General features: G+C 46.8%; 1 protein-coding gene across 1 annotated transcript; it reads right to left on the bottom strand.

The window, feature by feature from the left end:
* Positions 1-9,017: 9,017 nt before the first annotated feature.
* LOC144676490 (BTB/POZ domain-containing adapter for CUL3-mediated RhoA degradation protein 3-like) lies at positions 9,018-10,970 on the bottom strand. The gene is made up of 2 exons (XM_078536896.1): positions 10,695-10,970; positions 9,018-9,202 (listed from the first exon to the last, which is right to left on the bottom strand). Exons 1-2 carry the CDS (start codon positions 10,936-10,938, stop codon positions 9,018-9,020), a joined length of 429 nt encoding a protein of 142 aa, XP_078393022.1. The 5' UTR covers positions 10,939-10,970.
* Positions 10,971-12,430: the final 1,460 nt, after the last annotated feature.

The raw sequence follows: 12,430 nt of genomic DNA, 5'->3' as shown, positions 1-12,430 counted from the left end.
GACTCTCAGTTATAACACTGTCTCTGTTACACTGACCCTCAGTATAAGACTCTCAGTTAAAACACTCTCTCTCTCACACTGACCCTCAGTATATGACTCTCAGTTATAACACACCCGCTCTCACACTGACGCTCAGTATAAGACTCTCAGTTAAAACACTCTCTCTGTTACGCTGACCCTCAGTAAAAGAATCTAAGTTATAACACTCTCTCTCTCACACTGACCATCAGTATAAGACTCTCAGTTATAACACTGTCTCTCTCACACTGATCCTCAGTATACGACTCTCAGTTATAACACTCTCTCTGACGCTGACCCTCAGTATAAGAGTGTCAGTTATAACACACTCTCTCTCACACTGACCCTCAGTATAAGACTCTCAGTTATAACACTCTCTCTCACACTGACCCTCAGTATAAGACTCTCAGTTATAACACTCTCACTCTCACACTGACCCTCAGCGTAAGACTCAGTTATAACACTCTCTCACACACTGACCCTCAGTATAAGACTCTCAGTTATAACACTCTCACTCTCACACTGACCCTCAGCATAAGATTCAGTTATAACACTCTCTCTCTCACACTGAACCTCAGTATAAGACTCTCAGTTATAACACTCTCTCTCACACTGACCCTCAGTATAAGACTCTCAGTTATAACACTCTCTTTCTCACACTGTCCCTCAGTATAAGACTCAGTTATAACATTCTCTCTCTCACACTGACCCTCAGTATAAGACTCTCAGTTATAACACTCTCTCTGTTACACTGACCCTCAGTATAAGACTCTCAGTTATAACACTCTCTTTCTCACACTGACCCTCAGTATAAGACTCTCAGTTATAACACTCTCTCTCTCACTGACCCTCAGCATAAGAGTCTCAGTTATAACAATCTCTCTCTCACACTGATCCTCAGTATAAGACACTCAGTTATAACACTCTCTTTCTCACACTGACCCTCAGTATAAGACTCTCAGTTATAACACTCTCTCTCTCACACTGACTCTCAGTATAATAATCTCGGTTATAACACTCTGTTCCACTGACCCTCAGTATAAGACTCTCAGTTATAACACTCTCTCTTTCACACTGACCCTCAGTATAAGGCTCTCAGTTATAACACTCTCTCTCTGTTACACTGACCCTCAGTATAAGACTCTCAGTTAAAACACTCTCTCTCTCACACTGAACCTCAGCATAAGACTCTCAGTTATAACACTCTATCTCTCACACTGACCCTCAGTATAAGACTCTGTTATAACACTCTCTCTCTCACACTGACCCTCAGTATAAGACTCTCAGTTATAACACTCACTCTCTAACACTGACCCTCAGTATAAGACTCTCAGTTATAACACTCTCTCTGTTACACTGCCCCTCAGTATAAGACTCTCAGTTATAACACTCTCTCTGTTACACTGACCCTCATTATAAGACTCTCAGATATAACACTGACCCTCAGTAGAAGACTCTCAGTTATAACACTCTCACTCTCACACTGACCCTCAGTATAAGACTCTCAGTGATAACACTCTCTCTCTCACACTGACCCTCAGTATAAGACTCTCAGTTATAACACTCTCTCTCTCACACTGACCCTCAGTATAAGACTCTCAGTTATAACACTCTCTGTTACACTGACCCTCAGTATAAGACTCTCAGTTATAACACTCTCTCTGTTACACTGACCCTCAGTATAAGACTCTCAGTTATAACACTCTCTCTCTCACACTGACCCTCTGTGTAAGACTCTCAGTTATAACAGTCTCTCTGTTACACTGACCCTCAGTATAAGACTCTCAGTTATAACACTCTATCTCTCACACTGACCCTCAGTATAAGACTCTGTTATAACACTCTCTCTCTCACACTGACCCTCAGTATAAGACTCTCAGTTATAACACTCACTCTCTAACACTGACCCTCAGTATAAGACTCTCAGTTATAACACTCTCTCTGTTACACTGCCCCTCAGTATAAGACTCTCAGTTATAACACTCTCTCTGTTACACTGACCCTCAGTATAGGATTCTCAGTTATAACACTCTCTCTCTCACACTGACCCTCAGTGTAAGACTCTCAGTTATAACACTCTCTGTTACACTGACCCTCAGTATAAGACTCTCAGGTATAACACTCTCTCTCTCACACTGACCCTCAGTATAAGGCGCTCAGTTATAACACTCTCTATCTGTTACACTGACCCTCAGTATAAGACTCTCAGTTAAAACACTCTCTCTCTCACACTGACCCTCAGTATTAGACTCTCAGTTATAACACTCTCTCTCTCACACTGCCCCTCAGTATAAGACTCTCAGTTATAACACTGTCTCTGTTACACTGACCCTCAGTATAAGACTCTCAGTTAAAACACTCTCTCTCTCACACTGAACCTCAGCATAAGACTCTCAGTTATAACACTCTCTCTCTCACACTGACCCTCAGTATAAGACTCTCAGTTATAACACTCTCTCACACTGACCCTCAGTATAAGACTCTCAGTTATAACACTCTCTCTCTCACACTGACCATCAGTATAAGACTCTCAGTTATAACACTGTCTCTCTCACAATGATCCTCAGTATACGACTCTCAGTTATAACACTCTCTCTGACGCTGACCCTCAGTATAAGAGTCTCAGTTATAACACACTCTCTCTCACACTGACCCTCATAATGAGATTCTCAGTTATAACACTCTCTCTCACACTGACCCTCAGTATAAGACTCTCAGTTATAACACTCTCACTCTCACACTGACCCTCAGCGTAAGACTCAGTTATAACACTCTCTCACACACTGACCCTCAGTATAAGACTCTCAGTTATAACACTCTCACACTGACCCTCAGCATAAGATTCAGTTATAACACTCTCTCTCTCACACTGAACCTCAGTATAAGACTCTCAGTTATAACACTGTCTCTCACACTGACCCTCAGTATAAGACTCTCAGTTATAACACTCTCTTTCTCACACTGTCCCTCAGTATAAGACTCAGTTATAACATTCTCTCTCTCACACTGACCCTCAGTATAAGACTCTCAGTTATAACACTCTCTCTGTTACACTGACCCTCAGTATAAGACTCTCAGTTATAACACTCTCTTTCTCACACTGACCCTCAGTATAAGACTCTCAGTTATAACACTCTCTCTCTCACTGACCCTCAGCATAAGAGTCTCAGTTATAACAATCTCTCTCTCACACTGATCCTCAGTATAAGACACTCAGTTATAACACTCTCTTTCTCACACTGACCCTCAGTATAAGACTCTCAGTTATAACACTCTCTCTCTCACACTGACCCACAGTATAATAATCTCAGTTATAACACTCTGTTCCATTGACCCTCAGTATAAGACTCTCAGTTATAACACTCTCTCTCTCACACTGACCCTCAGTATAAGGCTCTCAGTTATAACACTCTCTCTCTGTTACACTGACCCTCAGTATAAGACTCTCAGTTAAAACACTCTCTCTCTCACACTGACCATCAGTATAAGACTCTCAGTAATAACACTCTCTCTGTTACACTGACCCTCAGCATAAGACTCTCAGTTATAACACTCTCTCTCTCACGCTGACCCTCAGTATAAGACTCTCAGTTAAAACACTCTCTCTCTCACACTGACCCTCAGTATAAGACTCTCAGTTATAACACTCTCTCTGTTACACTGACCCTCAGCATAAGACTCTCAGTTATAACACTCTCTCTCTCACACTGACCCTCAGTATAAGACTCTCAGTTATAACACTCTCTCTCTCACACTGACCCTCAGTATAAGACTCTCAATTATAACACTCTCTCTCTCACACTGACCCTCAGTATAAGACTCTCAGTTATAACACTCTCTCTCTCACACTGACCCTCAGTATAAGACTCTCAGTTATAACACTCTCTCTCTCTCACACTGACCCTCAGTATAAGACTCTCAGTTATAACACTCTCTCTGTTACACTGACCCTCAGTATAAGACTCAGTTATAACACTCTCTCTCTCACACTGACCCTAAGTATAAGACTCGCAGTTATAACACTCTCTCTCTCACACTGACCCTCAGTATAAGACTCTCAGTTATAACACTCTCTCTCTCACACTGACCCTCAGTATAAGACTCTCAGTTATAACACTCTCTCTCTCACGCTGACCCTCAGTATAAGACTCTCAGTTATAACACTCACTCTCTAACACTGACCCACAGTATAAGACTCTCAGTTACAACACTCTCTCTGTTACACTGCCCCTCAGTACAAGACTCTAAGTTATAACACTCTCTCTGTTACACTGACCCTCAGTATAGGATTCTCAGTTATAACACTCTCTCTCTCACACTGACCCTCAGTGTAAGACTCTCAGTTATAACACTGTCTCTGTTACACTGACCCTCAGTATAAGACTCTCAGTTAAAACACTCTCTCTCTCACACTGACCCTCAGTATATGACTCTCAGTTATAACACACCCGCTCTCACACTGACGCTCAGTATAAGACTCTCAGTTAAAACACTCTCTCTGTTACGCTGACCCTCAGTAAAAGAATCTAAGTTATAACACTCTCTCTCTCACACTGACCATCAGTATAAGACTCTCAGTTATAACACTGTCTCTCTCACACTGATCCTCAGTATACGACTCTCAGTTATAACACTCTCTCTGACGCTGACCCTCAGTATAAGAGTGTCAGTTATAACACACTCTCTCTCACACTGACCCTCAGAATGAGATTCTCAGTTATAACACTCTCTCTCACACTGACCCTCAGTATAAGACTCTCAGTTATAACACTCTCACTCTCACACTGACCCTCAGCGTAAGACTCAGTTATAACACTCTCTCACACACTGACCCTCAGTATAAGACTCTCAGTTATAACACTCTCACTCTCACACTGACCCTCAGCATAAGATTCAGTTATAACACTCTCTCTCTCACACTGAACCTCAGTATAAGACTCTCAGTTATAACACTCTCTCTCACACTGACCCTCAGTATAAGACTCTCAGTTATAACACTCTCTTTCTCACACTGTCCCTCAGTATAAGACTCAGTTATAACATTCTCTCTCTCACACTGACCCTCAGTATAAGACTCTCAGTTATAACACTCTCTCTGTTACACTGACCCTCAGTATAAGACTCTCAGTTATAACACTCTCTTTCTCACACTGACCCTCAGTATAAGACTCTCAGTTATAACACTCTCTCTCTCACTGACCCTCAGCATAAGAGTCTCAGTTATAACAATCTCTCTCTCACACTGATCCTCAGTATAAGACACTCAGTTATAACACTCTCTTTCTCACACTGACCCTCAGTATAAGACTCTCAGTTATAACACTCTCTCTCTCACACTGACTCTCAGTATAATAATCTCAGTTATAACACTCTGTTCCACTGACCCTCAGTATAAGACTCTCAGTTATAACACTCTCGCTCTCACACTGACCCTCAGTATAAGGCTCTCAGTTATAACACTCTCTCTCTGTTACACTGACCCTCAGTATAAGACTCTCAGTTAAAACACTCTCTCTCTCACACTGACCCTCAGTATAAGACTCTCAGTTATAACACTCTCTCTGTTACACTGACCCTCAGCATAAGACTCTCAGTTATAACACTCTCTCTCTCACGCTGACCCTCAGTATAAGACTCTCAGTTATATCACTCTCTCTCTCACACTGACCCTCAGTATAAGACTCTCAGTTATAACACTCTCTCTATCACACTGACCCTCAGTATAAGACTCTCAGTTATAACACTCTCTCTCTCACACTGACCCTCAGTATAAGACTCTCAGTTATAACACTCTCTCTCTCACACTGATCCTCAGTATAAGACTCTCAGTTATAACTCTCTCTCTCTCACACTGACCCTCAGTATAAGACTCTCAGTTATAACTCTCTCTCTCTCACACTGACCCTCAGTATAAGACTCTCAGTTATAACACTCTCTCTCTCTCACTGACCCTCAGTATAAGACTCTTAGTTATAACACTCTCTCTCTCACACTGACCCTCAGTATAAGACTCTCAGTTATAACACTCTCTCTCTCACACTGACCCTCAGTATAAGACTCTCAGTTATAACACTCTCTCTCTCACACTGTCCCTCAGTATAAGACTCTCACTTATAACTCTCTCTCTCTCTCACACTGACCCTCAGTATAAGACTCTCAGTTATCACACTCTCTCTGTTACACTGACCCTCAGTATCAGACTCTCAGTTATAACACTCTCACTCTCACACTGACCCTCAGTATAAGACTCTCAGTTATAACACTCTCTCTGTTACACTGACCCTCAGTATAAGACTCTCAGTTATAACACTCTCTCTGTTACACTGACCCTCAGCATAAGACTCTCAGTTATAACACTCTCTTTCTCACACTGACCCTCAGTATAAGACTCTCAGTTATAACACTCTCTCTCTCACTGACCCTCAGCATAAGAGTCTCAGTTATAACAATCTCTCTCTCACACTGATCCTCAGTATAAGACACTCAGTTATAACACTCTCTTTCTCACACTGACCCTCAGTATAAGACTCTCAGTTATAACACTCTCTCTCTCACACTGACTCTCAGTATAATAATCTCAGTTATAACACTCTGTTCCACTGACCCTCAGTATAAGACTCTCAGTTATAACACTCTCTCTCTCACACTGACCCTCAGTATAAGGCTCTCAGTTATAACACTCTCTCTCTGTTACACTGACCCTCAGTATAAGACTCTCAGTTAAAACACTCTCTCTCTCACACTGACCCTCAGTATAAGACTCTCAGTTATAACACTCTCTCTGTTACACTGACCCTCAGCATAAGACTCTCAGTTATAACACTCTCTCTCTCACGCTGACCCTCAGTATAAGACTCTCAGTTATATCACTCTCTCTCTCACACTGACCCTCAGTATAAGACTCTCAGTTATAACACTCTCTCTATCACACTGACCCTCAGTATAAGACTCTCAGTTATAACACTCTCTCTCTCACACTGACCCTCAGTATAAGACTCTCAGTTATAACACTCTCTCTCTCACACTGATCCTCAGTATAAGACTCTCAGTTATAACTCTCTCTCTCTCACACTGACCCTCAGTATAAGACTCTCAGTTATAACTCTCTCTCTCTCACACTGACCCTCAGTATAAGACTCTCAGTTATAACACTCTCTCTCTCTCACTGACCCTCAGTATAAGACTCTTAGTTATAACACTCTCTCTCTCACACTGACCCTCAGTATAAGACTCTCAGTTATAACACTCTCTCTCTCACACTGACCCTCAGTATAAGACTCTCAGTTATAACACTCTCTCTCTCACACTGTCCCTCAGTATAAGACTCTCACTTATAACTCTCTCTCTCTCTCACACTGACCCTCAGTATAAGACTCTCAGTTATCACACTCTCTCTGTTACACTGACCCTCAGTATCAGACTCTCAGTTATAACACTCTCTCTCTCACACTGACCCTCAGTATAAGACTCTCAGTTATAACACTCTCTCTGTTACACTGACCCTCAGTATAAGACTCTCAGTTATAACACTCTCTCTGTTACACTGACCCTCAGTATAAGACTCTCAGTGATAACACTCTCTCTCTCACACTGACCCTCAGTATAAGACTCTCAGTTATAACACTCTCCCTCTCACACTGACCCTCAGTATCAGACTCTCAGTTATAACACTCTCTCTCTCACACTGACCCTCAGTATAAGACTCTCAGTTATAACACTCTCTCTGTTACACTGACCCTCAGTATAAGACTCTCAGTTATAACACTCTTTCTCACACTGTCCCTCTGTATAAGACTCAGTTATAACACTCTCTCTCTCACACTGACCCTCAGTATAAGACTCTCAGTTATAACACTCTCTCTGTTACACTGACCCAGAGTATAAGACTCTCAGTTATAACACTCTCTTTCTCACACTGACCCTCAGTATAAGACTCTCAGATATAACACTCTCTCTCCCACACTGACCCTCAGTATAAGACTCTCAGTTATAACACTCTCTCTCTCACACTGACCCTCAGTATAAGACTCTCAGTTATAACACTCTCTCTCTCACACTGACCCTCAGTATAAGACTCTCAGTTATAACACTCTCTCTGTTACACTGACCCTCAGTATAAGTCTCTCAGTTATAACACTCTCTTTCTCAGACTGACCCTTAGTATAAGACTCTCAGTTATAACACTCTCTCTGTCACACTGACCCTCAGTATAAGACTCTCAGTTATAACACTCTCTCTCTCACACTGACCCTCATAATAAGACTCTCAGTTATAACACTCTCTCTCTCACACTGACCCTCAGTATAAAACTCTCAGTTATAACACTCTCTCTGTCACACTGACCCTCAGTATAAGACTCTCAGTTATAACACAATCTCTCTCACACTGACCCTCAGTATCAGACTCTCGGTTATAACACTCTCTCTGTTACACTGACCCTCAGTATAAGACTCTCAGTTATAACACTCTCTCTGTTACACTGACCCTCAGTATAAGACTCTCAGTTATAACACTGACCCTCAGTATAAGACTCTCAGTTATAACACTCTCTCTCTCTCACTGACCCTCAGTATAAGACTCTTAGTTATAACACTCTCTCTCTCTCTCACTGACCCTCAGTATAAGACTCTTCGTTATAACACTCTCTCTCTCTCTCACACTGACCCTCAGTATAAGACTCTCAGTTATAACACTCTCTCTATCACACTGACCCTCAGTATAAGACTCTCAGTTATAACACTCTCTCTCTCACTGACCCTCAGCATAAGAGTCTCAGTTATAACACTCTCTCTGTTCCACTGACCCTCAGTATAAGACTCTCAGTTATAACACTCTCTCTCTCACACTGACCCTCAGTATAAGACTCTCAGTTATAACACTCTCTCTCTCACACTGACCCTCAGTATAAGACTCTCAGTTATAACACTCTCTCTCTCACACTGATCCTCAGTATAAGACTCTCAGTTATAACACTCTCTCACGCTGACCCTCACCCTCTGTCACTCCCTCCCTACCTTCAGTGCCTGCTGACAGTCCTCCACCAGCCCCTCGATGAGGTAGTATTTCGCTTCAAGTAGCAGTTCCTTGATCTCTCGCACAGCTTCGGGGAGGGGGATCGCGCCATCTCGGAGGTAATTCAGCAGCGTCCCAAAGTGCTTTCCACTCCTGTCAACCAGGATCCAACCTGCCGATCGGGAGAGGGAGTTAGTCACGGGGCAGTTACATCACAGGGAGTAGACCATTCGGCCCCTCCTAACCGCTGCTGGCTCTCCCTGCATGATCGATTCACCCCCTCGATTGACCCTCCCTCCCCCAAACTCTCAGGCAGCGCGTTCCAGATCCTAAACCCCTCGATTGACCCTCCCTTCCCCACACACGCTCTCAGGCAGCGCGTTCCAGACCCTAACCCCCTCGACTGACCCTCCCTCCCCCCACACTCTCAGGCAGCGCGTTCCAGACCCTAACCCCCTCGATTGACCCTCCCTCCTCCACACTCTCAGGCAGCGCGTTCCAGATCCTAACCCCCTCGATTGACCCTCCCTCCTCCACACGCTCAGGCAGCGCGTTCCAGATCCTAACCCCCTCGATTGACCCTCCCTCCCCCACACTCTCAGGCAGCGCCTTCCAGACCCTAACCCCCTCGATTGACCCTCCCTCCCCCACACTCTCAGGCAGCACGTTCCAGATCCTAACCCCCTCGATTGACCCTCCCTCCCCCCACACTCTCAGGCAGCGCGTTCCAGACCCTAACCCCCTCGATTGACCCTCCCTCCCCCACACTCTCAGGCAGCGCGTTCCAGATCCTAACCCCCTCGCTGCGTGAAAAAGTTCCTCCTCGTGTCTCCGTCGCTCCTTTTACCCATCGCCTTCAATCTGCGCCCCTCTGCTTCTCGATCCTTCCCCCCAATGGGAACAGTTTCTCCCGATCCACTCCGTCCCAGACCCTCTCGTGATTTTGAACACCTCTTATCAAATCTCCTCTACACCTCTTCTCCGAGGAGAACAGTCCCAACTTCTCCGATCTATCCACAGAACTGAAGTTCCTCATCCCTGGAACCATTCTCGTGAATCTTTTCCGCACTCTCTCTGTCTCTCTCTCTCTCTCTCTCTGTCTCTCTCTCTCTCTGTCTCTCTCTCTCTCTGTCTCTCTCTCTCTCTGTCTCTCTCTCTCTCCAATTCCTTCACATCTTTCCTAAAGTGCGGAGCCCAGAACTGGACACAATTACTCCAGCTGAGGCTGAACTCGTGTCTTATCCAAGTTCAACATAACCTCCCTGCTCTTGTACCCTACGCCCCTATGAATAAAGCCCAGGATACTGTCTGCTTTACTAACCGCTCACTCCCCCTGTCCTGCCCCCTTCAGTGATTTATACACAGTTACCCCCAGCTCCCTCTGCTCCTCCCCCTTTAGAATTGCCCCCTTTATTTTATACTGTCTCTCCGCGTTCTTCCCACCAAAATGAATCGCTTCACACTTCTCTCTCTGCGTTAAACTGTATCCGCCGCTCGTCCGCCCGATTTTCCGGCCTGGGTCAGTCTGAAGTCCGGCCGGTCTGGTTTATTCCCCGCTCGGCCGACGGGTACATGATGGGCTCTTTCTGTGCCTTAACTTTTCTACGCCTCTAAGCTGCTGGCTGCTCCCCCTCCCCCCTCGCCTGGCTGGAGCGATACGAGACCTTCCTGGTCCCGGAGGACCTCCATGTTGCCGTGGAACATGGCCTTGAGGGCCGTCTCCTGCTTGGAGAGGGTCTGCACTGTGGTGTAGTGCAGGCAGCCCCCAACGTTGAACTTGACGTACTTGCTGCTGCTGCTGGTGCCGGTGGTGGGGGAGGTGGCCAGAGGCTTCCTGTCGGCCGGGGAGGCCACCAGCAGGAGGGGAACCTCCGCCCTCTCCCCGGGGGTGTCCGAAACGCCGGACATGCCCGGCCCGGCGGTCAGTGTGTGTGTGTGTGGGGAGGGTGAGGGGAGGAGGAAGGGGAGGGGATCGCGGAGGTGATCACATCGATCGATGGCGCGCCAGAGGGGAGGAGCTCACTCGACACAACGCGACGCCAGGGGGGGTTGGTCCCTTTAAAGCCTCAAGGCCCAAAGCGTGGGCCCTTTAAAGCCTCAAGGCCCGAAGGGGAGCCATGTGCGCGGGTCGGGCGGAATCTTAAGAGGCGCGTCGACGAGGGGCGGGCCCTTTAAGCCCTTCGAGGAGCGCTGACCGTTACCGGGGAGGGGGTGCGGGGATTGAGGGAGAGGTCACTTTAAATCTTAAACAGGCGGGGGGGGGCGGGGGGGAAGCAGGGGTGGGGGCGAAAATCACTTAAATCTTAAGGGGTGGGGGGGGGGGGGGTGGGGGGGGGGGGGGTGAGGTGCGGCAAACACAGGAGAGGGGTCCCTTTAAAAACCTCCAAGGCAGCACCAAGGTCAAAAGGGGGTGGGTCCCCTTTAAGTCTTAAGAGGGCAGGAGAGGTCCCTTTAAACCTTGACTGCGGTGGGGAGAGGAGGGGGCGGGTGGAGATGTTCCTTTCTGTCTTCAAGGGAATGTCAAGATCAGAGGGGAGGACACTTTATATCTTAAAGGGGACACCAATAAGAGAGAGAGCGCTGTCCCCTTCAAATACTAAATGGGGCAAAGGGGAGGTCCCTTTAAATCTGGAAAGGGTGGCAAGAAGGGCAGAGGTGGAGGTCCCTTTAAATTTGGAATGGGGGCAGAGGTAGAGGTCCCTTTAAATCTGGAAAGGGGGGCAAGAAGGGCAGAGGGGGAGGTCCCTTTAAATCTGGAAAGGGGGGAAAAGAAGGGCGGGAGTGGTCCCTTTAAATCTGGAAAGGGCGGAGGTTCCCTTTAAGCTTTAAAGGGGGTACCAAGGACAGAACGGTGGCGGTCCCTTTAAGACTTAAAGGGACACCCACACCAAACGTTGACGGGATAAAGGGGCAGTGGGTGTGACCAAGGCCTGGGGGGTTAGGGGGGGGTGGGGAAGAGGAGAGGGGAGGGGGCTTCAGCTGGCCTCCGCCGCCGCCACCTCCTCCATGAGCAGCAGCGAGAATCACCGGGACGCCGGCGTCGCCGCCATCGAGCGCAGCGGACTGAAGGGGAGCGGGAGGGGGGGCGGGCCTTCGTCCGCCCACGTTGGCGTTCCGATTGGTCAAGCGTGCCGTCCATCAAGCGTCACGCCCTCCCATTGGCTGGACCCGCACCTACCCACCCCCCTCCGGCAGCGTCCGCCCCCGCCACGCTCCATGTCCATTGGTCAACATTGCCATCAGTCAGGCGGTGCGGCGCTCCCATTGGGCAAGGTGCGAAGGGAGGGGTGGGCCTTGCAGGCAACGGCCCGCCCTTCGCGCTTATTGGAGGAAGTTTGGTTCAGCAGGATCCTTCTGATTGGACCGTACTGTTGTCACTCTGGAGGACGTCAACTCGCCC

Source organism: Cetorhinus maximus, unplaced genomic scaffold, assembly GCF_964194155.1.
Source record: "Cetorhinus maximus unplaced genomic scaffold, sCetMax3.hap1.1 HAP1_SCAFFOLD_1636, whole genome shotgun sequence".
NCBI classification, from domain to species: domain Eukaryota; kingdom Metazoa; phylum Chordata; class Chondrichthyes; order Lamniformes; family Cetorhinidae; genus Cetorhinus; species Cetorhinus maximus.
The sequence above is the reverse complement of the archived record's forward strand: the minus strand, read 5'-3'. Positions and strand labels throughout refer to the sequence as shown.

Excerpts from the sequence above, each read along its gene's own strand:
- LOC144676490 (XM_078536896.1), bottom strand. The coding sequence starts at position 10,938 with ATGTCCGGCGTTTCGGACACCCCCGGGGAGAGGGCGGAGGTTCCCCTC. Across the intron at positions 9,203-10,694 it reads GGTCCTCCGGGACCAGGAAG|GTTGGATCCTGGTTGACAGG; the intron begins GTCTCGTATCGC and ends CCCGATCGGCAG.